Consider the following 27,574-nt stretch of genomic DNA (forward strand, 5'->3'; position numbering starts at 1 on the left):
AGCGCGCCCAGCGTTTCCCCGACCCCGTGCAGTCTGGTGTCGTCACGCACATTCTACAGGCGGAGGAAGTGGTGTCGGTGTCCGGGGATAATCCCCCCAACACGGATGCAGTTCCTGTGCTGGGTCCGCTCACAGAGCTTCCATTGTTCCCAGCCCACTCTGCCTAATATGGAATTTGCAAAGAACCCCATGATTTCCTGACAGTGACAGAAGGAAGCAGAGGGGTCGGAGCACAAGTCTCAGGGATCAGGCAAGGAGAGTGGGAACCCAGCTGATTTCTGTTTTTCATCGCTCCTCTACCTCTATAACAGGGAATCGGGATTTAAACGGGATGAGATTTGAGGACCCGAACATACTTTATGGAGTTGTAGTGTTCTGCGCTGAGTTGTCCTTGAAGCAAGTGTGTCGGACGCTTGAGTCGTGGGTAGGCAATTTGAGAATTTCTTTCGTCTCAGCCCAAAGACAAAGCGAGTTTAACAAGTATAACAAGCTAGACATACAGCACACATCTATAGAGCAAATCAAACCAAAATACACGTTTTCCAGAGCTTCTCGTGGGAACACGGCTGAAACCAGTTCAAGCAGAGGCACATTGGCTACGCTGTGCATAACTCTCGGACGGCTAACTCGCAGGGAGTGGGAATAAGCAGGCGGTTTGCCGACTCAAAAAACTGACCATGCCTGCGCGTAGCTCGAAAAGAAGACGACAGAATGCGATCGCTATGACGGAAGATGGCAGCAGCAGCAGCGACAGCTTGGGAAATTCTATGAAAAAGATGCTGAAATGCGTGGTGGTCGGAGACGGCGCCGTGGGGAAGACCTGTTTGCTGATGAGTTATGCAAATGACGCGTTCCCAGAGGAGTACGTCCCGACTGTGTTTGATCACTACGCAGGTAAGGTGCCATAACTCAGTGGTGGGTGCGCCAGCCTGTGATGGGGCTGACGGACAGGGAGCCTTTGAACCGCATTTCAGAGAGAGGGTCATTGAGGAACGAATAGCCCGAAGTATGGCAGTCTGAAAGAGGAGATTGATAATCGCCAGACCGAGGACGCGGGGCCTTACGGAGAGAGAGGTCAGATTGATCGTCGGAAACTGACCATGGACTATAGCAGCGTTTTCCAAACTTCTCCTGGAGGACCCCCTGTCCTGCATGTTTTAGTCTCCCTAGTCCAGCACAGCTGATTCAAATGACCAACTCTTTATGAACTCCTGAAGCTGCTTAATAACAAACTGATCATTTAAATCAGCTGTGTTGGAGCAGGGAGAGATCTAAAACATGCAGGACAAGGGGTCCTTCAGGAGAAGTTTGGGAAACACTGGACTGTAGTGTTTGTCCGAAACGTTTCTTTCGACTACACAATTGTTTATTACAGTACATATATAGGGTAGATAAGCCGTTTATTTTGCTGCCCTCAAGTCACTATAGCACCTGTTCGTATATACAAGTACGAGTTGTCGTCTTGTAGGTTGCACTGATATTTTGCATACCTGTATACATGGAGCACTAATGACTCTTACCATTATCTGTAAAAAAATACAGTGAAACAGCCACCGTTACAGCTCTTACTGTGTGAGAGACAAAGTAAGAAAAGTGTTTTGTTTTTTATAATTGTTTTTTTACAAAGACATTTTTTCGTGCAAAGGAAAACAGCAGTCAATGCACTACTCGCCGAATCCACTTATTCTTTGGACAAAAACATAATCCGGATACTCAGAACAATGATAGCGTTGTTACTGCAGCGTGGCAGAGAAGTATGCTTTCAATTGCAAGCATTGTATATGTTTAGACCTGAAGGTCTGTACTCTTGTATTTGGCATACCACGGCACAAAAGCATTGGTCTTCTCATTCGAAATGAACGTGCAAATACTCTGTGTAATCTCGTGAATGCGTTGTGACCATGAGGTCAAATCCCAATGAGATAGCGGCAAGCACAAACGTAGCGCAAAATTAATTCTAACAGACTGTTAGAATTAATTCTACACACAACGGTTGGTTTTAATCTAGGCTGTAGTCTCAGGTTGATCTCAACTGAATGCAGCCATGTTTAATGGGTGTTATTAGCAACAGGTGAACAGCATGTTATTTCATGAAAGGGACTTGCCATTGAAACAGCGTGTAAGACACCTTAACTTTTACCAGCTTCACTTATATTAGATATACAATTTAAAATATGGGAAATGTTAAATGTTACAAATGCATAAAAACATCATAAGCATTTTAGCATAAGTTTGCCATATATGTGTGCTTTGTTAAATGCTCTCCATGCTGTTTGTTTTCAACCGCTTTTTCCCACAAATTGAAATTAATTTCAATCCCCAGATTAAATATACCTTTTAGATGCCAACTTTGTAAATTATTCTGTTAATACATTCGAGGTGTTTTACTTGCAGATTGAATTAACAGGTCCGTTTAGTTTGTCCATGTAGTGTGGGACATCTCTACAGAGTGGTGGCATAGCATTCTTAACAAATGGGCTGCAGGATCAAATCCTCTGTGTGGTGTAGCATGTCACCTTTAAGGCCTCTGGTGTGTTTTTCTCTTTTTAAATATAATTGATAAATAATTAATAATAATTGATAAATAATTTAAGCCTCAAGTAATTCTACCCAATTGGGATGGAAATCCATAAAAACGATGTTTGAAATATGACCTGCCGTACCACCTGTGTAGAAAACATGAGAGTAGAGGAGGTCTCTTGGCCTTTCTGGTTGAAGATCAGACAGAAATTGCAGTCCATGAATGTTTTCTCCAGATTAGCTTTGGTAAAACTGAGAGGTACACAGTCTGTGTCTGCTTAAGAAATATTTCACTACTTTATTAAAGAACAACATGGAAAATAATCAGTTTGCCCACACAGGGACTTTAACCTGAAATCCTTTGGTGAAACCCAGCCCTGAATAAGGATAATCTTAGATAATCTGCTAAACAAATTAATAATGTGACAGAGAGGAGCGCTGGAAGGAGCGGATCTTGGTAAATGTGGATGTCAGTACTCCCGCCTCCTAGCCCTGCGCTTTTGGTTTTTTTTTTTCCTTTTTTCTCCTTGTGTTTCTGCCCGGCCCTTCTCTCCGCCCTGTCTCCGCCTGATTACCTGCGCACCTGCATCTCATCCCCTCGTCGGTCTGTCCTTATATATACCCTGCTCGCTGTGCAGTCATTGCTAGTTCGTCTCAGTGTTTTTTGCCTGTTTCGTCCCCGCGTTTTCTTTACTCGCTATTCTTGTGATTTCGACCTGCCCGTTTTTGACTCCGTTGTTTTGCCTGCCGCTTTGCTTAGTTTGCCTGATCGTGCCTTCCTGTTGTCTGACCCTGCCCGTTCTGACTATCCCGTTTTGGATTTGCCCACGGACTGCCTCCCTGGTTTTTGACCCTGCCTGTATTCTGGTTTTTTGATTCTGCCGTGTGTTTTTTCTCTGCCCTCGCGTCTTTTTGGGGTCTGCGACTGTGTCCTACCCTGTGCTGCCTGACAGTACGAACTAGCCATCATGGACCCAGCAGACCTACCTCACCTGAAGGCTGCACTGGAGCTGCAAGGTGCGTTGTTGGGGGGGCATCAGAACCAATTGGACGCCATCGGTCGATCCCTGGAGAGCTTCGCGACCAACCTAGCGGGCGTCACTGCACAGCTGCAGCAGCTGCAGCTCAACCTGGGCAGCCGCTCCCCTTCCCCTCCGTCCGCAGCAGCCTCCCCACCTGTCCTGCCCGTGCCTCCGAGCCGGGAGCCCCGATTGCCACCTCCGGAGTCGTACGCAGGCGATCCGGGAACCTGTCGATCGTTTCTGTCCCAGTGCTCCTTGGTCTTCGAGCTCCAGCCCTCCACGTTCCCTACTGACCGAGCGAGGATCGCGTACGTCATCACCTTGTTGACGGGCCGAGCCAGGGAGTGGGGGACTGCGGTCTGGGACGCCGATGCCCCCTTCTGCCACGTCTACACCGCCTTTGCCGAGGAGATGAAGAAGGTGTTCGACCGCTCCAGGCACGGGCGCGAGGCCGCTAGGGAGATGCTGCTGATCCGCCAGGGGCGCCGGTCGGTGTCGGACTACGCCATCGATTTCCGCACCCTGGCTGCTACCAGCGGTTGGAACACCGAGGCTCAGTATGACGCCTTCCTCCACGGTCTTGCAGAGACCATCAAGGATGAGCTGGCCACCCGGGAGCTACCCCCCAGCTTCGACGCTTTGGTGGAGCTGGCCGTTCGTGTGGACCAGCGCCTGTCGCAGCGACGAAAGGAGAGAGCTGTCGGTGGACTGCCTGGTTCCTCTCGAGCCTTCCCCGCTTCCTGCCTCCCCGGAGCCGATGCAGGTCGACCGCACTCGCCTGTCCCCCGCCGAACGTCAGAGGAGACTCAGCACCAGGTCGTGCCTGTACTGCGGGCAGACTGGTCACTTTGTGGTGACCTGTCCGGTAAAAGCCGGCGCTCACCCGTAGCGAGGGGATTACAGGTGAGCGTTACCCCTATCTGCCAGTCCCCTGAAATCCGCCCCCTGTTCTCTGCCTCCCTGCTCGTCGGGGATCAGCCTCATGCGGTCTCTGTTTTGATCGATTCAGGGGCCGATGGGAGCTTCATTGACGCCGACCTGGCGGCCCGCCTGCGTCTCCCCCGCATCCCGCTGCATTCACCTCTGGAGGCCCACGCCATCACCGGAGCCCCGCTGATTCGCATCACCCACGCCACTCCCCCGGTGAATTTCCTCATTTCTGGCAACCACCGCGAGGCGATCGTGCTGCACATCATTGACTCCCCTCAAGCTCCCGTGGTTCTGGGTTACCCATGGCTGGCCCAGCACAACCCCCACATCGACTGGGAGGGAAACAAGATCCTGGGCTGGAGTCAATTCTGCCACTCCAGCTGCCTTCGCGACGCTCTGGTCCCTGTATCGCTGGTTGCCCCAGCCCCTGAGGAGTTCCCGGACCTGTCGGCTGTGCCGCCGGAATACATGGATCTCAAACCGGTCTTCAGCAAGTCCCGCGCTACCTCGCTGCCCCCGCATCGCCCTTACGACTGCGCCATTAACCTCCTGCCCGGTTCATCTCCTCCTAGGGGCCGCCTGTATTCCCTGTCTGCACCGGAGACCGAGGCAATGAATAAATACATCCGGGAATCCCTCGCCGCCGGCATTATTCGTCCGTCCTCCTCACCCGCCGGGGCCGGGTTTTTCTTTGTGGGCAAGAAAGACGGCTCCCTCCGTCCCTGCATTGATTATCGGGGCCTCAACGCCATTACGGAGAGGAACCGCTATCCCCTGCCGCTTCTGACATCTGCATTTGAATCGTTACAGGGGGCTACCGTTTTCACGAAACTGGATCTTCGTAGCGCCTACCATCTGGTTAGGATCCGAGAGGGGGATGAGTGGAAAACGGCATTCAACACTCCATCCGGGCACTATGAATATCTCGTTATGCCATTCGGTTTAACTAATGCCCCTGCCGTGTTCCAGTCCCTGGTAAACGACGTCCTTCGCGACATGCTTAATAGGTTCGTGTTCGTTTACCTGGACGACATCCTCGTTTTTTCCCGTTCCCCGTCAGAACATGTCCAGCATGTCCGTCGTGTTCTCCAGCGCCTGCTGGAGAACCACCTGTACGTCAAGGCGGAGAAGTGCGAATTTACCCGTAGCACTATCTCCTTCCTGGGTTTCATCGTCACGGCAGGGAGCATGCAGATGGACCGGCAGAAGGTCCAGGCTGTGGAGGAGTGGCCTCGCCCCGCCTCCCGTCGGGAGCTGCAACGCTTTCTGGGATTCGCGAACTTTTATCGACGCTTTATTCGCGACTACAGCACGGTGGCAGCTCCCCTCACGGCTCTAACATCGGTCAACAGAGCGTTCGCCTGGTCCCCGGAAGCTGAAGGGGCGTTCTGCAATCTAAAGACCCGTTTTACCTCGGCGCCCATTCTGACTCAGCCTGACCCTGCCCGGCAGTTTTTGGTGGAGGTGGACGCTTCGGATGTGGGTGTGGGAGCAGTCTTGTCGCAACGCTCATCGGCTGACAACAAGCTCCACCCCTGCGCCTACTACTCCCATCGCCTTTCGCCCACGGAGCGTAATTACGACATCGGCGACCGGGAGTTGTTGCCCAGGAGGAGGAGGTCGGCGTACCCTCGGTGGCGGCGCTGATACGACGCTGCCGCCGTACCTGGAGACGTGCTCGGCTCGCGCTGCTCCGTTCCACGGCCCGGATCAAGCAGTTTGCTGATCGTCACCGCTCTAAAGCCCCTCGCTATCGCCAGGGCCAACGAGTGTGGCTCTCCACACGGGACCTTCCCTTGAAGGTGGACTCCCGAAAGCTGGCTCCTCGTTTTATCGGCCCCTTCCCTATCGCCAAGGTTATTGGTCCTGCAGCGGTCCGGCTCAGGCTCCCGCTCTCCCTCCGTCGCATCCATCCCACGTTCCACGTCTCCAAGATCAAGCCCGTCATCCGCAGTCCTCTCTGCCCTGCTCCCCGGGCTCCGCCGCCACCTCGCCTGATCGACGGAGCGGAGGCGTACACTGTGCGCCGTCTGCTTAAGGTTCGGCGCCGGGGACGTGGATTCCAATACCTGGTGGACTGGGAGGGCTACGGCCCTGAAGAGAGATGTTGGGTCCCCGCCAGAGACATCCTGGACCCTGCCCTCATCCGGGACTTCCACCGCCGGCACCCTGGTGCACCTGCTGTTACGCCTGGTGGCGTTCGTAGGGGGGGGGGTACTGTCAGTACTCCCGCCTCCTAGCCCTGCGCTTTTGGTTTTTTTTTTTCCTTTTTTCTCCTTGTGTTTCTGCCCGGCCCTTCTCTCCGCCCTGTCTCCGCCTGATTACCTGCGCACCTGCATCTCATCCCCTCGTCGGTCTGTCCTTATATATACCCTGCTCGCTGTGCAGTCATTGCTAGTTCGTCTCAATGTTTTTTGCCTGTTTCGTCCCCGCGTTTTCTTTACTCGCTATTCTTGTGATTTCGACCTGCCCGTTTTTGACTCCGTTGTTTTGTCTGCCGCTTTGCTTAGTTTGCCTGATCGTGCCTTCCTGTTGTCTGACCCTGCCCGTTCTGACTATCCCGTTTTGGATTTGCCCACGGACTGCCTCCCTGGTTTTTGACCCTGCCTGTATTCTGGTTTTTTGATTCTGCCGTGTGTTTTTTCTCTGCCCTCGCGTCTTTTTGGGGTCTGCGACTGTGTCCTACCCTGTGCTGCCTGACAGTGGAGGGTCGAAGCATTGTCTGTTTCACATGGAAGAGAGCATTGAAGTGCAGGCTTGAGTCTGTCCTGCTGCAATGAGCTCAGGTTTGTCCCCCCCCCCCCCCCCCCCCCCCCCCCCCCCCCCTCTGTCTTCCCAAAAGAGTGCTTGGTATTATCTCCTCTTACAGGGCAAACATTACCACATCTTACTGCATTGGGGTCCACTCACGGCTGGGGTAGGAGGTATGACCGAGACGGCAAGGGACCCTAAACCCCAGTGTGGCATGGCAGGCTGGGCTCTCTCTGGCTGCATGGGGTCTGGAGTCTTACCATGGGAGAACAGGCACCGAGCGCAGGAGTGGAGTGCGAAGTGGGGTATATGGGTGTCCCTCTCCACAGGGACATCATTTTCAAACGATATCTTGACAAGGGTAGCCCACAAGCAGAGTTTTGTGTTTTCACTCCAAATCCCGGCCCAAAATTTGTCACAGTCTACCACATTTTGTTGTGGTAGACCGTGGCATCATTTTAAGTGATGCCGTGAACACCTTTTTGTGCCAAAAATGAGGCAAAAAAGCCACAATGCAGACTGGGGAGCTCAGAACGGGTCACATCTGAGCACATTTATTCAATTCAGTTCAATTTTATTTGTATAGTGCTTTTTACAACACAAGTTGTCACAAAGCAGCTTTACTTTGTTACCAGGCCTGAGACCCCTGAGAGCAAGTCTAAGGCAACAGTGGCAAGGAAAATGCCATAAATAACAGGAACAAACCTTGAGCAGTACCCGGCTCAGAGGGGGAGCCCATCTGCTTCTGGCCAGCACTGGGCAGATAGGTTTACAGAGAAGACTAAAGTTGTATAATTAAGTATAAGTACATACATAAGTATGTACTTAAGGCAATTGAATTATATAGACAATAGTAATTACACAACAGAGTAATTATAAAATGTAATTCTGGAATGTCTTGGCACACAGTTGGCTTGATAGGTAGGACAGCAAGGTAGCTGAACTAGAAATTGGGATATGGCGCTTGAGCTACAGCTCCAGGCAGGAGCCCAGAGCAGGGACAGTAAAGAAAATGAAAACAGTGATTAGTGGGTATTAATTTCAGGAATGAAAAACAAAAAAGCAAGGGGGGAGCAGAGGGGGGAAAAGAGATTCCTGTGTGTAATAAGGAAAAATCCTGGCAGATAAGCACTATGGCAGCATACCTATGGGATGAGAGGCAAAGGGCCACCACAATCATGAGGGTGACCCTAAGGCAGTCAACACCAGACCACGACTGGATCAGCTGAACATAGTCACCAGGCCATGATGTAGTGACAGCAATGACCACTTAGTCTGCCAGAGACTCTACGATCCATGCCAGCACCATACCATGTCCCTCAACTAAAAGATTTGATATACAGGTAACTTTTCAGCCTGGACTTGTAGGTAAGAGAGAGTCTGCTCCCTGAACCTCAGAGGGTAAATTGTTCCACAAAAGAAGGACTCGATACAAAAAGGCTCTACTACCTATAGTACTTTTACCCACTCTTGGGACAATGAGAATTCCCGCACTTTGGGAACGTAGAGTTTGTTTTGGAGAATGTGGGTGAAGGTCCTTAAAATAGGGAGGGGCAAGCCCATTTAAAGCTTTAAATGTAATTTAAATTTGAATTTAGCTGGAATGAAGAACCACTCAGGCCACAGTCCAAAATTTCAACCTTCGAAAACCATTTGTGTAAATTTCCAAGAAATTCGAAAAGGGGCGTGAGAGTAGAAGCATGCTTCCTCATTTGAGACAATGGGTTGCATGTGTCAACGGTGTGTACAAACTAAAATCGTGTTGAGCACTTTTCTACACATAGAACGGTATTAATGAAGATACTTCCCGGGAAAACACGCGTACCTATGTGCATGGTCTCGAGGTGGCGTACGCATAAAATTTGTAATTTGGAGATTGGCGACACCAAGAGGAACTAACGGTGTTGCAAGTAAATGGGTCTTGTGTCAATCATTGATGAGTGTTATTGCACCAGGATGAAGTGACTGAGGGGGCAGTTAAATGGCAAGGGGGCAAATCCTTTTATATAAAACAGTAGGTTATCATCCTGCTATGTCTATTTCTGAATTTTTTTACATCCTGCGGGTGGCAATATAGTGGCATTTTGACTAGATGCGAACAATTCAAACAAATTCAAACAAATCTTACCTTTTCTGTGTGTTTGTGTGTCATTGCCATAATATGAAATAGGAATATTTGGGGCGGATTGCCAGGTCACCATCTAAAATTGGTCTGGTGGTAGGTTTAATGAAATTCATTGATTTAACCATGTAATAGCCTCTGAAAGGCTAAATAACAACACAAAACTGTTTCAAAATCAAATACATTTATTTCACAGCAGTGGTGAAGCCAGTATTAAACCTGAGTGTCCTCGCACAATTTAGGGAATCGGAGCGCTCGGAACATAGGTCTACAAGACGCAAAATAATATAATTTATGAACGATTCTAACCACAGAGATGACTGCTAAAATCAACAAAATAATAGCCAACAGCGTCAGGGTCATTAAGTTAAAAAAAAAAAAAGATGATCAGATCATTTTGTCTGTCTTTCTGCTCATGGCATCCAGCTCTCTCGCTCTCTCTCCCTCTCTGTCGTTGACCGAAACTTCACTTCCATGTCGTAGTATTCCAACGTTTCCAATAGCCTATTTTTGTTGTTTTTGCAATTTTTCTATAGGATAGCCTACATTAAACTTAAACATGGGGGGGCGGGTGTGGACACACTAGTCCTGTGTGCGCTTATTCGTTTTTTGGCCTCTCTTTTCAAATCCGACCACTTCACTTCTTCTTCACCTCCTTCAGTGTACGCACCTCTGGTGAAACTGCATTCATAGCAGTTACCACTGTGATACACTCCGAATTTTTCTGTTGATGTGTAGTGCCGCTAGTCTGGCCTCTAAAAAGGATATTTTTTCTCCTCTCCACCTCATCAACCATCACCTCTATCTCCGTGTCCAAATAATTTCTTTTCTTATGTCCTGCCAATTAATCCTCAACATCAATCTCTGCATTTCACTCAGATTTACCTGGGATCTTTATATGCTAATTCGACTAATTAAAGGCACGTCTCGGTCCATATAAGAACACTTGTGGGAGTGGACGTTAAGCGCGTTCATGTGCACATAATCTCACACTGATTTGATTTACTCTCAGATTCATGAAGACAATTAGGCGTACATGATGTTTGATAACTCTGATGAAAAACCTCCATACACAAATCGTGGGATTCTGCGTATGCATGTTCCTACGGCAAGTTGGACACAAAGATTGATACATATGGCCCAATGACCCCAAATCATGAAGCATTTTAACAGTAGTTTGATTTGAATGTTCACTCCAGACTTGCTTAAATTTTAGAATGGCAAATTCAGCCATTGCATGAACAGACAAGCTCCAAGAGGTATAGGAAGAGGAAGCTGCCATTTTGTATTATCTGTGGATTTTGCTAGAAATGTTAAAAATATCCCATAAAAAGGCCAGGTTGTTGGATATGAAAAAGTGCTGAAAAAGTAAAGCAAACTCAAAACTCCAGTGAACATTAAAGATTGATTATTGATTATATTTAATAGGTCTGATTTTCTTGCTGCAATTTTTTTACATTCATCCTCTTCCTTCAAGTGATCAGTTCAGCTATTCTGTATATTTTGGTTCTGCAGCTACACATTTCATAAAACTTTGATTGGAATATTCCTTAATTAGGCAGTTTAATAGGGAAATTGCATTGTAACTATTGAGCAACTAATGCAGGTCTGTCATATCTCTACATTTTCAAGCAAATCAAGCAGTATACAAATTTTCACTTTACGGAGCTACATACTTAGACTGAATCAGCCCAACTCTGCTTGCATCCATAACTGCATTTTGATGCCAACCCTGAGTCCAGCCCCTAATGTAAGCCATAAGAAACCAGCTCTAACCTTTTAGGAAATTACACAAGTTATTTACAGTAACAGCTCATAAATTTATGGAACTTACACAATTCTTGCATGAAGTTACACAGTACTTACAGTAATCACACAGAAACTACTTAAGTGTACTAACCACTTATGTAATGTATGGCCAAGACTTGCTCTGAAAATGTGTGATGTGTAGATGTTGCATAGTATACATATGAAGACCAGAGCACTGTGTTTGTTTGGAGACAAAACAGTCATATGCACCAAAATGCAACTTAAAAAATCACACATACTATAAATTTCATATAACATAAGGAGATTGTGTTTCATCCTCTGCCACGAAAGTAACTATGGAAACTGGGGTGATTTTTTTATGTAGAGATTTTGCCCAGACAAAAAGGGCAGTATCTGGAGCAGGTGTGCCTTGTGGTGTGCGGACGGCCCTCGGAGGAGGTGCTCCTGCAAATTCACCTGCCCCTGGGAGGGCCAAGTGTACACATGGGAGTGGCTTCAGCCGGCTTCCCCCCGCTCAGTCTTACGAGGTTAGCACCGGGTCCTGGGCATCCACCAGAGGAGGGCCAGAGAATCGGAAAATGTGAGGGAGCATGAACTAAATCTGATTTGCACACCTGATCAATAGAGAATTAGGGGCAACAATGAGCTAGGAGTGGCTACCAGGAGTTCTACACTGAGAGGATCTGGAATTGGATTGAGGAGTGAGTTTTCCTAATCCACACTGTTAGCCAACAGGGAGCCCAGTTTCAATGTTTCTCCTTCATACAGAATTCCTGCACAGGTGTGTCATGGCTCTATTTTGGAATAGGAAACTAGAATCCCATGCTTGCCATTTGGTGGCCAAAGGTGAACCATGACAAGAGAGGTCTGGGGTCGGGTGACAGTGTAATCCATCTCTGCTCAGCAGCCTGGTGACGCAGTGTCTGCGTGATAACCTGGAGCTCTGTGCACTGGGGAAGGGTGTGGGGTGTGTGTGTGTGTGTGTGTGGGGGGGGGGGGGGGGGGGGGGGGGATGTTTGGGAGCGGTGGGGCAGATTGGGGGGTTACGAGGATGTGTTCCTACCCTCAATCACAAAGCAAAGAATATCAGTAGTGAGGCCCTTTCGCAGGCCTTTTGGTGCAGTCTGACTGCACAAATCAGGTGATCAGTTTGGGGGACCTGCGCAAATTTAGTTCTGGAAGAGTTCCCTCCCGGCTGTGCAGGGACTGCGTCAGCAGTCGATAAAAATGCTAACAAATGCTAACGATTGCTAATATTCATGTGGGCCTGTCCCAGCCCCGCCGATCCTCACAAAGAGCGGGTCAACACCACATCGTAACACAACAGGATGACTGTGAGGGGCGGGGGTGGGGCTGAACACAAAGCCCCCATTTTGGTGCTCCCCGGAGAAAACTACAGTCACTGTCTCACTGTATTAGTGTTAAATGACAAAGTGTTATTCATCCCGCTTGCACTGTCACTTAAAGGGCAAGTACAGCAACAAAGTGTCCCGCTGACGGCAGGGAGAGGCATGGGAAGGGGGCATGCGGGAGCGTGCCAGCACGATTTGTCCCCACGGCCGCCAGCCAAAACTCTTCTTTAAGGAAGCGGGGTGAGCAGAATGCTCCGGAGGTTTTTTGGAAAGGTTCGGGGAGGAGCCCAGTGACCTTTGTGTAACTAGTTTCCTGGAAATGCATGTGAGGTATAACTATGTTGCTCAAGATCATCAGAGATTTTAGAGACATCTTGATTAATATTCAGATGTAGACTAAGACCATGTGAAAATAGATAATGAACATAATATAATACAATGAAATATAAAATATGTCAGAATATGCATGCATCTATGCAGCTGTCCAGCCATTAGGGCACTTACCAAGCAACTTAAGGGTTGTAGTTTCATATCCCTTCTGTGACAAACAGCCAGTGGGCTCTTTGGCAAGGTGTATCCTGAACTGTGGTTCACTCAGTCTTGCCCTCTCAGTTTTGGGGGTGCAGCAAATGAATGAATGTCAGCTCTCTGTGAAGGAAGACTGTAAAGTTGAGTTGTATTCTCATGGTACTGCAAAAGGTATACACTAACAGGTATATAGTAACTTTGACCTCAGATCTCTTTTACACTTTCAGAGGGAGGCTAGATAGCTAAAGCACATTAGCTTTTTGTTTCAAATATGTGCCTCAATATAAATAGAAGTGCAATGTCAGTAATAAGTCATTTTCATCTTTATGGGATGTGCTACCTTGCTCTCTCTTGAGCTACTAGTGGAACAAGGATTGGATTTGACCTTTGGGCCCAGCATTCCTCATGGAATAATTGGAATAATACATGTCAGTTGTGAAACACATTCTTATTCTATCCCTAACTGTTTGGTATTCTAGTCTATATATTGTATAATATTGTAATTATATGTTGTGGTATTGTGGCAATGAAAAATGGCAATGTATTTTTTCTAGTTTTATATATATATATTATAATTGATGTGTATGCGTATATAATCATGTATAAACTCTATCTTTATTTATAGTGTTGTTGCATAAGGGAAAGCTTCACTTTAACAGGCCACTCTCTTAATTTCAGTACTTTATGTGAAGGCATTATTATGGTAGAGCTGGGGTCAGTGCAATGCTTTAGCACCGGGTGTCATCACACTTTAGTGGAGGGGGATTAGCTGCACGCTTGGCTCTCACCTCATGCCTCATGCGTTGGGCTTTAATGGCCCTGCACACCGTTTAGAGTTAAGTGCCTGTCGAGCCGGTCAGGTAAACAGTGGGTGTTAGGGTCGCACATCCTCCCACCATCCATTTCGGTGACTTCTCTGAGCCTTTCCTGAATCTGAAATCTGCAAATTGGGCAGTTGGCAAGGCTCAATGAGCCTTTGTGTATGTGTATATGCGTGTGTGTGTGTGTGTGTATATGTTTGTTTGTGTTTGTTTGTGTGTATTTGTGTGTGTTAGCATGGAGAAAAGGCTCCGGTCAACAGGTATTTCGCAGTCTCATCTCATCAGAGTCTGTAAGATTAGTCTTTGCTACTTGTTACTCCTGATGTACATTTTATTACTTAATCTATGCTGTTATGTGGTGAGGCTGTGGGTTCAAAAGAGAATTATTTAAATAGTCTGGTGCTGAATGTTGAATGCTGAATGAAAGAGGCTTTGAAATTTTAAGTGTTTTAAAGAAACTGTTCTCTTTGCCCCTCATGCGTTTTTTCTCCTCTTTCTCGCTCACTCTCTTCTTGGATTTCTGTCTCTGTCTCCGTGTCTCTCTCCTTTTGTTGGCATTTGAAATAGGGTGACCATACGTCCTCTTTTTCCCGGACACGTCTTCTTTTTGGGACTCATGTTTTAGGTCCCAAAACGAGGACGTGTCCGGGAAAAAGAGGACGTATGGTCACCCTGTTTGAAAGCATAACAGAGCTGCTGTCTCTGTGTTTACACTGCCTGCTTGGGTGGAGAAGTTCAGATTCCAGACCATTATTATGCTGTGGAAACAACTCAGATGAGTCTATTTCCGGAATGACAGAGGATGTTTCCTGTTCATTGTAACTCTTACTCACAAAGCTGTGTCTCTGCTTTGGAACTCTCACACACACAGACCTGTATCTCTGCAGTGGAACTCACTCTCTCTCAGATGCTGCAGTCTCTCACAGAAATGTATCTGTGGTATAACTGTCTAAGAGGGCTATCTGCAGTGGAACTCTCAGCTCTATCTGCAGTGGAACACTCTCTGAGCTCTATCAGTAGTGGAATTCTCTCAGAGCTGTATCAGCAATATAACTGTCTTTGAGGGCTATCTACAGTGGAATTCTCTCTCAGAGCAACAGTGCTGACAAGCAGTAAACCCAGGCAGTTTTCTGTAGCCTGCTTGTTGCTGCTTGGCTTCGCAGAATTTATGAGAGAGATTTTTGTTTTAGAACTCAGTAGTCCAGTATGACTTGGAGAAGCAGCGTTGTTTGGACTGATCTAGAATAAATAAGGAAGTCAATTATGTTGGCCTCACTTATTGGAATTTCTTGCCATAAGGCACCTCCACATTATAAAGCAAAGTAACCCTGATGATCCTGCACTTATTTGGGATTCTTAATTTTGCTCATGCTGATTTCTCACTTAAGGCATTTTTGATATGATATGCAGCTTGCTAATTTACAGTCATATAAAAGGGGTATCAGTGGTGGGAGGTACACCTCAAATGCAAAAGAACATTTAAATTTATTCATTTGGCAGACATTTTCATCCAAAGTGAGTTATAACTGAGGCAGAGTACGATACAAAAACCATAAGGAGTCAACAATATTAGAAGTGCTGCATGATCAGGTTTCAGTGGTTGGCCAAACAAGGTACAAGCTAGCTGGTAGAGATAATGAGTGTAAAGGAATTTCTCATGAGTAAAGGAATTTCTCATGTCTCAAACTGTTTCCTATTAAACTATATATATATGTACATATATATATATATATATATATATATATATATATATATATATATATACATACATATATATACAGTGCTGTGCAAAAGTATTTGCCCCCTGACCAATTTCTGACATTTCTTGCACGTTTGTCACGCTCATCCATTTCAGATCAAGCAAACCTGAATATTATACAAAGATAAAACACAAGTAAACACAAAATGCAGTTTTCAGTGCCAATGTCATTTATTAAGGGAAAACATCTGAACCTACATAGGCCCATGTGAATAAGTAATTGCCCCCCTAAACCTAATAGCTGGTTGAACCGCCTTTTGCAGCAATAACTGCAGTCAAGCGTTTGCGATAAGAGGTGATGAGTCTTTCACATCGCTGTGATGGGATTTTGGCCCACTCTTCTGTGCAAAATTGTTTAAGATCAACCAGATTGGATGGTTTTCGGGCATGAACAGCCTTTTTAAGGTCATGCCACAGCATCTCAATAGGGTTCAGGTCGGGACTTTGACTAGGCCACTCCAAAACCCTCATTTTGTTCTTTTTTAGCCATTCAGAAGTGGACTTGCTGGTGTGCTTCGGATCGTTGTCTTGCTGCAGAACCCAGGTGCGCTTTAGCTTGAGGTCTCGAACTGATGGCCGAACATTCTTTGCCAGGATTTCTTGGTAGTGAGCAGAATTCATGGTTCCATCGATAATGGCAAGTCGCCCAGGTCCTGAAGCAGCAAAGCAAGCCCAGATCATCACACTTCCACCACCATATTTCACTGTTGGCACAATGTTCTTTTTATCAAACGCAGTGTTCTTTTTGCGCCAGATGTAACGGGATGCATTTCTCCCAAAAAGTTCAACTTTAGTTTCATCAGTCCAGAGGACATTTTCCCAAAAGCTTTGCGGATGATCAAGATGCTTCTTGGCAAAAGTGAGTCAGGCCTTGATATTCTTTTTGGTCAACAGTGGCTTTCGCCTCTGAACTCTTCCATGGATGCCATTTTTGCCTAGTGTCTTTCTGATGGTGGAGTCATGAACATTGACATTAACTGTGGCAAGTGAGTCTTGCAGTTGTTTAGACGTGGTTCTTGGATCCTTTTGGACTTCTGCAGCTAGTCTGCGCCGTGCTCTTGGAGTAATTTTGCTAGGTCGGCCACTCCTGGGAAGGGTCACCACTGTGCCATGCCTTCTCCATTTATGGATAATGGCTCTGACAGTGCTCCGCTGGAGTCCCAAACATTTACCAATGGCTTTGTATCCTTTCCCAGACCGAGACATCTCTATAATCTTCTTTCTTGTTTGCTCTTGAAGCTCACTGGAACGCGGCATGATGATGTGTGTTCAGTATGGCCTACCTCACCTTGTCAGACAGGTTTTATGTTAGTGGTCTCCTGATTGGAAATGTCTGGCAGCAATCAGGCCTGGGTGTGGCCATGAAATTGAACTCAGCATTCCCCAATAATAGGATTTATCACAATAACCTCACCTTTTAACAAGGGGGCAATTACTTTTTCACAGAGGATCATGTAGGTTTGGATAGGATTTTTCACTTAACAAATAAAATCACAACAGGACAACTGCATTTTTTTTAATACTTGGGTTATCTTTGTGTAATGTTTGAATTTGTTTGATCTGATCTGAGAAGGTTAAGTGGGACAAAGGTGCAAAAAGGTAAAAAATCAGTAAGGGGGCAAAAACTTTTGCACAGCACTGTATATATATATATATATATATATATATATATATATATATATATTATATATATATATATATATATATATATATATATGTGAAATAGTTTAATAGGAAACAGTTTGTTTCCTGAGAAATTCCTTTAGAAGGAATAGATAGGGGACAATAACTTTGATGTCTCGTGGGCTCTCATGGCCACCCACACACACACACACACTTGCACATTCATACATTTTGAATATCTTCTTGTTGTTTTGTTGTCTATTGTTGCCCAAAGCCTTCTTCTGTGCTCACGCACACACACACACACACACACACACACACACGCACACACACACACACACACACACACACAGGCACACACACACACGCATACACAACTAGACATGCACACACACAAAAATACACAAATGGACATGCATGCAGTCACATGCAGCTATGTGCATACACACACACACACACACACACACACAAAAGAAGCTTCTCCCGCTGCTGAAGTGTCACATCAACATTACCTTACATGGGGTTAGACAGCCACAATGTAAGTTTGACCATATAATTAGTTAAGCACATGTACTGCTGTGTGTCTGGATGTAGTTTATTTAAATTGAGGTGTCACAGTTATAATAACACTATCCACTCTCCAAATCGAAGGGGAATCACTCTGGTGTGAGCCCTTAGTGGGGACAAGCTATATAGTTCCCTGGAACTGAAAATTGCATGATAAATCACGTTAATATTGTTTTTGTTATGTTCTGCAAAAATAGGCAGAATATTTTTAGCTTCCCTCAAGGAGGACCAATGCAGCTTTGAATAAGATCTAGAGCTGGAAGTTTTTCTGCTCTAAATCCACTGTCTGTCAATAGCCTTCACACTGTGGTTCCCTGCCTAGACCCTCAGTTACCCATCATTCAAAGAGATGGGTGCAAAGACAAGGTTGATATGAGAAGCAAAGCTTTGGTGCATAGATATCTATGGACAGCATGCATAACCTGGGCACCATTTTAGTGCCATCACCTCAGCTGGAGGTCAGAGGTCACATAGTGGAATGATGTCATTATTTGGCAACGGTCTGCCTAATGTGTTCATAATGATGAATGGAAGCAGCACTACCCCAAGTCCATCAATGACTAAATGACTGACTGACTGACTGACTGTCCCTCAGAAGTGGACTAGAGTACCTAGTCTTACCACTAGATGGAAGAAATGCCAGCAAAGTAGTCACAGCCCAGGAACAGTTGCTGTTTTGTGGTGTATAGATTTTGGATTTTTAGCAGCATCTCCGTACAGCTGTTTTCTTTAAACCCCCCCCCCCTTTCCCCCCACAAAAAAAAATCCCTGCCAAACCCTGCTGCTTAATTATGTGATTATGTGATTACGTGTTTGTGGGGTGAGCATGACATCTGAGGGCACACCTGCTATCACTGCCAGGACCGTAAGACATCATCCCACCAGTTATTTTCCCACATCATCACCCGCTGGACATGGTCAGACATTGGGTAGGCTCTAAACTTCTGAAGTCAGGCTGAAAACCCAGAAAGTTCCTTTTGCCTGATACACACCCCATACTCTGGGGCTGGCTGTAGGTGTGGGGATGTCTGAGAGAGAATGAGAGCACAGGATGCCCCTCCTCACATCACAGGGGCAGTAGGAGAGGAAGCCTCAGCCACAGGGCATTTCTGGAGGAGCTAGTGTCCTACGTTGTAGGATAGATGACAGCAACACTGCCAGTACACCACAGGGGCATCAGCGCAGCACCACAGCTAGTGTGGCCAGACCAGGTTCAGGCCCTGGGTGGGGTGCTGGTGTTATACAAGGCACTGTTGAGCAAGTGCTTAGCCTGAGTTGCATCAGGCGCTAAGTGCTTGGATACGCACACATACACCCATTCACACTCACTGACATGCACAGACACATTTTACACAGATGAAATTGTGAGCCTACTGTGTATGCTGTACATCAGTAATCACACTGTAAAAACCCAACTGGTTATAAAATTCCACTAGTCAGTGTTTTACATTAACCAGGCCAAAGTAAATTGTTCACATATGACTGCTTATCCATTTATATATCTGCATATAGATTGAGGACATTGACTGTTCAGAAAGGAAATACAGGTACACACACACACACACACACACACACACACACACAATTTATTTCATCTCTTGAAAGTCAAGGACTTCAATTACCTAACATTTATCACTTAACACACACATGTTACTTGTAAGACTAAAGAACTTGTATTTCACAAAGAACCCCAGAGAAAGAGTTTAGTTACACATTGCATGCAATCACTGGTCCAAAAGGTCCAAGGTCAAAAGGCTGATTTGTAAATGCTTGGTGCTTCTACACTGGCTTTTAGGGTGATTTCACACACTTCTTGATAGTTTACATTTACATTTACATTTTTATTATTCATTTGGCAGATGCATTTACGATTATTTTATCCAAAGCGACTTGCATTAGATATTTGTATTATCTGGTGTTTGGGACACCAAAACGGTACTGCAGAGCAATAGATCCCAGAGTATGTGGTTGACGTGGTCGATAGTGCCGCTAGTGTAATATGACACTGGGCGGGAAGTGACTCCACCCCCATTAGTTAAAACTGCAAAGGAGTATGGGTATGTCAGTTAGCAAGTTTTTGCTTGTGTAAGTACAGGAGGAAAAGGTGTTTATTTGTGTGGAGAGAATTTTTTCTGAAAATAACATTACTTTTTCATGTTGAGGTACAGTATAGAATGCAGGGTAGTGTTTTTGGACAGACTAAACAAATGTTCAAAACTGATCAGTGATCGGAGAAAACTGATGAAAATTAGTTGAAAATCGTGAGAATTGGAATGCCTGTTAGCTATGTGGTGAGATGGGAGACTGAAGGGTTAATTGGCAACTAGAAAACAGTGATGTAAAACTTGTGTTGTAAAAAGCGCTATACAAATAAAATTGAATTGAATTGAATTGAATTGAACTAAAGTTCATACAAAATGCTGAGATTTTCAGTTTAATCAATTAACAGTGTCAAGCTAAGTGGTTTCAGAAGGGGCTCTGCTGATGCGCAGTAAAAAAAGACTTCACAATGTGTACTGAGCCCCAGCTCTGGTGTGGCTGGACTTTGTGCTCCTAGAGCAAACCATACTGATTCATCAGCTCTGGAATCGATCTGGGCCTCAGTAGCTGAAAACAACCCATAATGTGTGAGCATTTTTATTTGCACACTGAGTTGATTTTATGGGGATTTACAGCAGTTCAAGTTTTAGTTAGGGTGCAATAGTAGTGTCTCCTGTCTGGGACTTGTCCCCACAACCATCTGTTTGCAGGTGGTGTTCTCTGTTTGCAGCTCCACACAGGCGTCTGGGTGTGTAAAAATAGACACTGAGGCGTTTGGAGCTCTGGGAGAGGGAGGCCAAGGTTTAGGTTTAACCCCCACAGTGAGAGCAGCTGCTGGGTCCTTGCGTGTTTGGGCTGACTGGGCACAGCAGCTGCGCCTGCGTGACCGTGCCCCCTCCCCTCCCAAGGGCGTAGCCCCGCTCCGCTCCGACGCCCGCCAGTCAGCTCTCTGACCCCCCACCCCTGACCCCAGTGGCAGCCAACGTGTTCATGTTACCCAGCGGCTCCAGGGCGGAGGGCATCAGACACATACACACACGTACTTACACGGGGTGTCAAACAAGGGATCCCATGCCCCTCCCAACCCCCACGTGTCTGCCCCTTTCACTCTCCCTGTGTCTCTCCCTCTCACTCTCTCAAATTCAAACCAGCTTTATTAACACAACCACACAGGTGTACAGTATTGCCAAAGTAATTTTCACATACATTTGCAAACAGAATGGCAATTAACTGAAAAATATGCACACACAGACACATTCACATTTATACAGTTACTGTGCCGATGCTTCCCACCCATTGTCTCTGAAGCTGTGGCATTCCGATTTGTTCCGTGCTGCTAAGGGTGCAGTGTTTCCCTCTCCCAGAATAATTTGTACTGTCCCTCTGTCTTTCTCTCGCTCTCTTTTACTTGTCTCAAATTCTAAAGTCTAAAGTTTTTCCCAGACGTATAATATGAATGACATAGACAATGATATCAAGATATAACATTCATCACAAGCAGTCTTTCTGTCTCACTCTTTTACTCTAATTCAAATTCAAATTGAAATGAACTTTACTAGCATAACAGATAATTTCTCTGTTGCTAAAGCATTTCTATGATTGATGATGCTAAAATGAGTGACATACAAATGAAAAATAGCAATAACAATGATGAATACAAATAATTACAACAGTGGAATAATGAAAACTTTAAAATAAACTAATAACAATCACAATGATATGAGGAGCATGGGCAGTTATGCGACTGTAGTCATACCTTTAGTCTTACAGAGGCATTTCAGTTTTTTCCTGAAAAATCTAAACCCAGGGAACGTTTTTGGTTGGACAAACCAAAGAATTACAAATTTGTTGTGTGAAGGACTAATCTTTGTTGTGCTTGCTCTGTCCACCTAAACTCTTTCCCTATGTTTCTTTTCCTCATACTTGCTGTATTATTCCAGGGAGACCAAAACAAGTTCCAAGATCACATTGATATGCATTAAATAGTTATATAGTGAGCAACATAATTGCTCTGGCATGCACTAGTTGTACTTTATAGGAAGTGTTGCCATAGAGACCTATTGAAAGCAGCTGATGCAATATCAAGAAACTTGGGGACACTGCTTGGTTGGACGAATGAAACAAAGAAAAATGGGAAGCGGGGAGAGTCCCTAAATGCTCCCCAGGGGGTCCTGCGTATCGCTTTCAGCAAGTGATGTGGTGTGCAAACGTCTGTGCAGCTTAGTTTCTGCCTGCAGGTGCTTAGCCTACGTGGGAGGTAGTGATTAAGGTTCCATTCACTGTGCTTGTTATCCTAACTCAGCCTCAATAGTAGTACAGGGGGAGTAGCCTTGTTGGTGTTTTCTTTCCTCCTGTCTGTCAGCAGAACCCCATATAGGACGCTGTGTATAAATGAGTCTCTCTCTGCTCACTGCCTGTTGACAGCTGTGTGCTCCAGACCGCGCCTTTCCCTTTATTGTGTGAGGAGTGAAAAGGAGAGAGGTTTTGGTCACATTTTGGAGGTGCACTGCGATGTTACACCATAAAAAAGGGAGGTGTCTGGGGGAGCAGTGTGGCATAGTTGTAAGGCTCATAACCAAAAGGTTACTGGTTTGATTTCCTGCTGGGGCACTGCTTTTGTACCCTCAGGAAGGGTGCTTAACCTAGAATTGTCTCAGTAAACATCCAGCTGTATAAATGGATAACACATAAAAATTGTAACCTATGTAAGTCCCTCTGGGTTGACTGTATGTAATGACTGTAATGTAATGTCATCTAATGTCACCTGTGCTTGTTCATGTCCATGCCTGTGCCTCAACTTTGCTGTCCCTGTCTCTTGCAGTGAATGTGACGGTATCGGGGACGCAGCACCTTCTGGGCCTGTATGACACTGCTGGACAGGTAAGTTCAAGGCATCGTGACCACAGCAAGGCCACAGCACAAGTCAGAGTCAGGGTTAATTCCATTTCTGATTCAGTCACTTTAAGAAAGGAATCAAAATTCATTTCATTAACTGGAAAAATCCTAGAAAATGAAGGCCAATTCTCAAATCAAGAATTGAATTTCATGTCCCTGAATCAATTTAACTGACATGGACCTGCCCTAGACTCTGGTGTGAGTCCTTAATGGTCATGATTCAATTAGTGAAATGCCAGTTCCATTTACTGATCAAGCTGAATTCCCCCTCTGCTGCTGTCAAATCTGCTGTTTGCTGGAAACTGCAATGCATTTCTGCTGCGGTGGGCTGGGTGCTCATAAAGTGTGCTATGGTCTGCTTGCTCGGGAAAAACGTCATTTTTATAGACTCTGTGTGTGTGTGTGTGTGTGGGGGGGGGGGGGGGGGGGGGGGCGGGGGGGAAGAAATGATCATCCTGATCCTTGACTTCTCCCTGCTTGGCTAACCATCAGCACCACTACACAGCACTGAATCAGTGACACCTTCAGATTGGATTCCAAGGCTTCCCATCATGCTTTGCAAGCCCGTTCCTAGCCCGCCTTTGTGCAGCGAATGGGCTAATCAGCAGCAGGGGGCTGTTTTTCTCTATCCAGCCCCACCCTGTGGGCATTTTCCAGTCACGAAATCACAAGATTAGCCCGTGGCCCATGGGGGGCTGTGGAGAGGGCTGCAAACAAGCATGAGCGTGTAATTCGATATCATCTGAGAAGCCTCCACTCCCCCAGTGAAAGTTTCTGGTTGGACATGCAGTACAGTAGCAGCCACAATTCCAGTCACGGGCACCATAAGGGTGGGACTGGCATGTCCAACGTTGGGGTTTTCATTCTTAAAGACGCTGGGCTCCTGGTAAGTGGGGGGAGGAGGGGGTAACACTGGCAGGTCTGGGAGCATGAAACACATACATCCTGCTGTCCTACTCATATATACATACACATACACATATATACATACACATACACACACATTATATATATATGTGTGCATGTATTTGTCTGTCTGTTATGTGTGTTTGTGTATAAGAGTTTATGGCTGGTGTTTGTGTATGCACGCAGAAGTTTTGCCTACAGGTAGTGACTGAGGTGGTACTGAAGAGTTCCCACTGAAGCTCATTGTGTGTGTGGAGCTCTCAGCTGAGCTGTGCTTCCTGCTCCTATGTGATTGGGGAAAGTCAGGAGGTGGGAGGAGCTCTGCGGTACTGTCGATGGCCAGGATGCAGTTACTGTCTCAGACATTGATCACAAACAGAGATATCCAGATGTACTGCCTCATACTCATACAACAACTGCCTTGAACTCTCTGTATCTCTCTCTGTCTCTCTGTCTCTCTGTCTCTCTCTCTCTCGTGTTCTTTTTATATATAGGTATATCTGTTATGCATAGATAGATAGATATGTAGGTAGATGGAAAGATTATTAATAGATGTAATGTATCTTATGTTTGTTTTGATTGCATTTGTTGTTAAATATAATGTACAAAATACGCATGCTATTTCATATATGATAATGGAAATAATTTTGTGTGCATACATTGGTTTCATGATGGCAGATGTATGCACACATGCTTAGGAATATAGCCCTTATAGTATGAGTTTTGCCCTTTCACTCGCAGTTATGTCTGTGACTGCAGACAGGATGCTGGGAATGAGATGGTTAGATGGGGACATCTCACAGGACAGGCTGTCCAATCACAATGGTCCTCACCATCAAGCTTCGAGTCGCTTGCTCAAGACTTTGGCCTCCGGGGCTGACATTCAGATTGACATGTGCTGAGTTATCACACGGCGCAGTCGGGGGGATGGGGGTGGGGAGATATCCGAGTTGACCGCAAACACAATCTGCCTTGTGCTCTCTTCACAGGAAGACTACAACCAGTTGCGGCCGTTGTCCTACCCCAACACCGACGTCTTCCTCATCTGCTTCTCCGTGGTCAACCCGGCTTCCTACCACAACGTCCAGGAGGAGTGGGTCCCCGAGCTGAAGGCCTGCATGCCTCATGTGCCCTACATCCTAATCGGCACCCAGGTGAGCTCCACGGGCTCTCCCACAATGCACCGCGCCTGTAGCACACACCTTAAAAGTCATTGGCTTAAATGCTGCCAGTCTGATTGGGACTCTGTGTTATACAACTTGCAGGAAAGAAGCCCTTTTCCTTCTGACCAATCAGGTGATGGGGGAGGATTAAGTCTCAGAGAAATGGGGTTGTAAATAATACATTACAAAATATATGTAAGCTGCTTTGCACTTGAGCATACAAGGAGGAGAGAGCTGGCGTGAAGGCTTATGGTATGCTGCAACCATGGACTAAGAGGAGGCAATTATGGCCTTTTTCTGAAATGGCCCTTGCGAACACTTTAGCAAGAGTGTTAATATACTATATATGATTGGTATACATCCCTGAGGCCTAAGGCTGGCTAGAAGTAGTTTGATTACACTGTTTTATTTTTTGGTGCACCAGGGTTTCTGGTAATGTGCAAATGATAGCTACCCAAAATGAGAACCACTTATGCAAGTAGATTCTGCCTTTAAGCATTGACCCTAGATAGCCTTCGGTTCCATAATGGCAGAGAATGTGGATCAGTGCTACATGAGCTGATCCTGGATCAGTGGTTAGTGAGAGAAGGCTCTGGGCGCACATTTCGCTGTGCAAGGGTACGTGAGGGTCCTGCCTGCAGGGGTCACTGTTGTATGGACATGACAGACAAGCCTTTCTCCCACGGGAGGCATGTTCATGGGTGCTGTAATACACCACTGTTTTACAGCAGCCTCATTGTATCCTAGATCGACTTGCGAGATGATCCCAAGACGCTGGCTCGCCTGCTCCATATGAAAGAGAAACCTCTGACCTATGAGCAGGGACTCAAGCTGGCCAGAGAGGTGAGCTTTGGGGGCGGGGAATCACTCTGGGGGTGGGGTCTGTGGGATCAGAGCTGTTACAGTCTGAAGCACAGAAACAGAAAAACCTTTTTACAACAGCATGGGAACAGTGTACTTCTTGTACAATTCTGTCAGTAAATTCCCTGTTCAAACCTTTATTATGCAAAAAAGTTAACCAATACTCTTTTTATGACTATATTATGACTATATTTCACAAGAGCATGAGCAATGAACGTGAACAATCATATTTTTGGATATTTAGCACACAGTATCAAAGGGGGAGCACGGGATACCTCTTTTGGCACCCCGCATTTGACACAAAAGTGTTCATTTGCTAGTCTGCACTTTCAGACTATTTTAACATACAATTAATAAAATGATTGGGTAGACAGTATGTCTAGTATGTGTGGAGGCTGGAGACAGAGCAGCTACAGGGAAGAATTCACTGTATTCTTATAATAGCTTCCCTGTGATCACCTTGCTCAAGGTAGCCCCTCCGAGGATTGGAACCAACTTTCAGTTATCAACCCAACCCTTATCCCACAGGCCTCTACCCTGTGACAGTAGAGCCAGGCCAGATTGTAATAGCCTGTCTCCTGGGCCTGTATCTGTGGTGTTATCTGACAGAGCTTCCTCCATCCAGCAACAAAGTTAAATCTTAGAGCAGTTTTGCCCCCCCCCCCCCCTTGTCCTTGGGCACTGCTTGTGTGTGCTGCTGTTCATTCCAGCTCTGAGCTCTAAGCTCAATTAACCTTGTTTAACCGAGCTGCTAATTGAATTTAAATCCTGGATTTACATCCCATGATTGCTATATCAGGGAAGCTCTTTGTACAATAAAGGTGTTGTCGGACGTGTTTGTGTAACTAAAATATAATTTACTCTTGTGCATATTATCATTAACATCTGATGGTGAGAATGTAGGGCAGCTGTTTGGTTTCATTAAGATGAATTAGTTGTCTGTTGCAGGCCCGTTAATTAATCAAACACTAATTCATTTTAGCCAATTACCTTGAATGTATTCTACAGACTGTTTTTCTTAACTTCTTTCTGTTCATAAATGAACAGAAGGAAGTTGAGAAAAACAGTTTGTGCTATTAGTTCACAAAATAGTGTCAAAATATTTCTGCTTCACAGATATTAGTTATGGCCTCTTTCATATATAAATGAGTGAATATATTCTAGATTATCTGAGTAAATACATTATACATTACCTGACAATATATTTGATTTTACACTTTATTCTATAGAATCTTCATGAAGTTGCATGTATAAAAGGAATTTATTTGCAATAAGTCACAATTTTATTTGTAATATTTTATATTTTGCTGTAGAAGGCAAGCCTTAGTCTCTGGCTCCCTATCTCACTGACTCCACCCCATCCTGATCTCCTCGCATCTCTCTCTGTATGCCCTCCCCCTTTAACCCTGACCCCGCCCCCTCATGTGTTTACAGATCGGAGCTCAGTGTTACCTGGAGTGCTCTGCCTTGACTCAGAAGGGGCTGAAGACAGTGTTTGATGAGGCCATCCTGACCATATTCAGCCCCAAAAAGCAGAAGAAGGGATGCACGCCTTGCTGGAGCTGCTGCACAATTGTATGAGCCCAGCAAGGGGCTGTGGGGGACGCCCCCTTACCTCCCCCAGCCCTACTGGAACACCTCCCCTCCCCCCGGGTGTGAGACTGCCTCTGGTGCAGATGTGGGTGACGCTCTCCCACAGTTCGGGGTGTTCAGAGGGGACCCCATGCCTCCCAGCCCACACCAAGACCTCTGTCTGAGAGCCAACAGCTGGAGCTTCAGAACCCTTTCCTCCTCCCCCCGTCCCACACACTCCCACTCCAAACCCTCTTGGAGTGTTGTTCCCCCTGGCCAGCCACCACCCATCTTCCAGCCACAAAGCCAAAGGCTCAACATGTGGCCTTACTTCTCCTCTGTGACCTCCATTTTCCTTAAACCTTACCTCTC

General features: G+C 46.0%; 1 protein-coding gene across 1 annotated transcript; it reads left to right on the plus strand.

Annotated features, from left to right (window-relative positions):
- The first annotated feature begins 215 nt into the window (after positions 1-215).
- On the plus strand, positions 216-27,574 carry rhoj (ras homolog family member J). The gene is made up of 5 exons (XM_036549747.1): positions 216-894; positions 22,627-22,685; positions 24,596-24,760; positions 25,517-25,612; positions 27,065-27,574. The coding sequence occupies exons 1-5, from the start codon at positions 678-680 to the stop codon at positions 27,209-27,211; spliced, it is 684 nt and encodes a 227-aa protein (XP_036405640.1). The 5' UTR covers positions 216-677; the 3' UTR covers positions 27,212-27,574.

Source organism: Megalops cyprinoides, chromosome 17, assembly GCF_013368585.1.
Source record: "Megalops cyprinoides isolate fMegCyp1 chromosome 17, fMegCyp1.pri, whole genome shotgun sequence".
Classification (NCBI taxonomy): Eukaryota; Metazoa; Chordata; class Actinopteri; order Elopiformes; family Megalopidae; genus Megalops; species Megalops cyprinoides.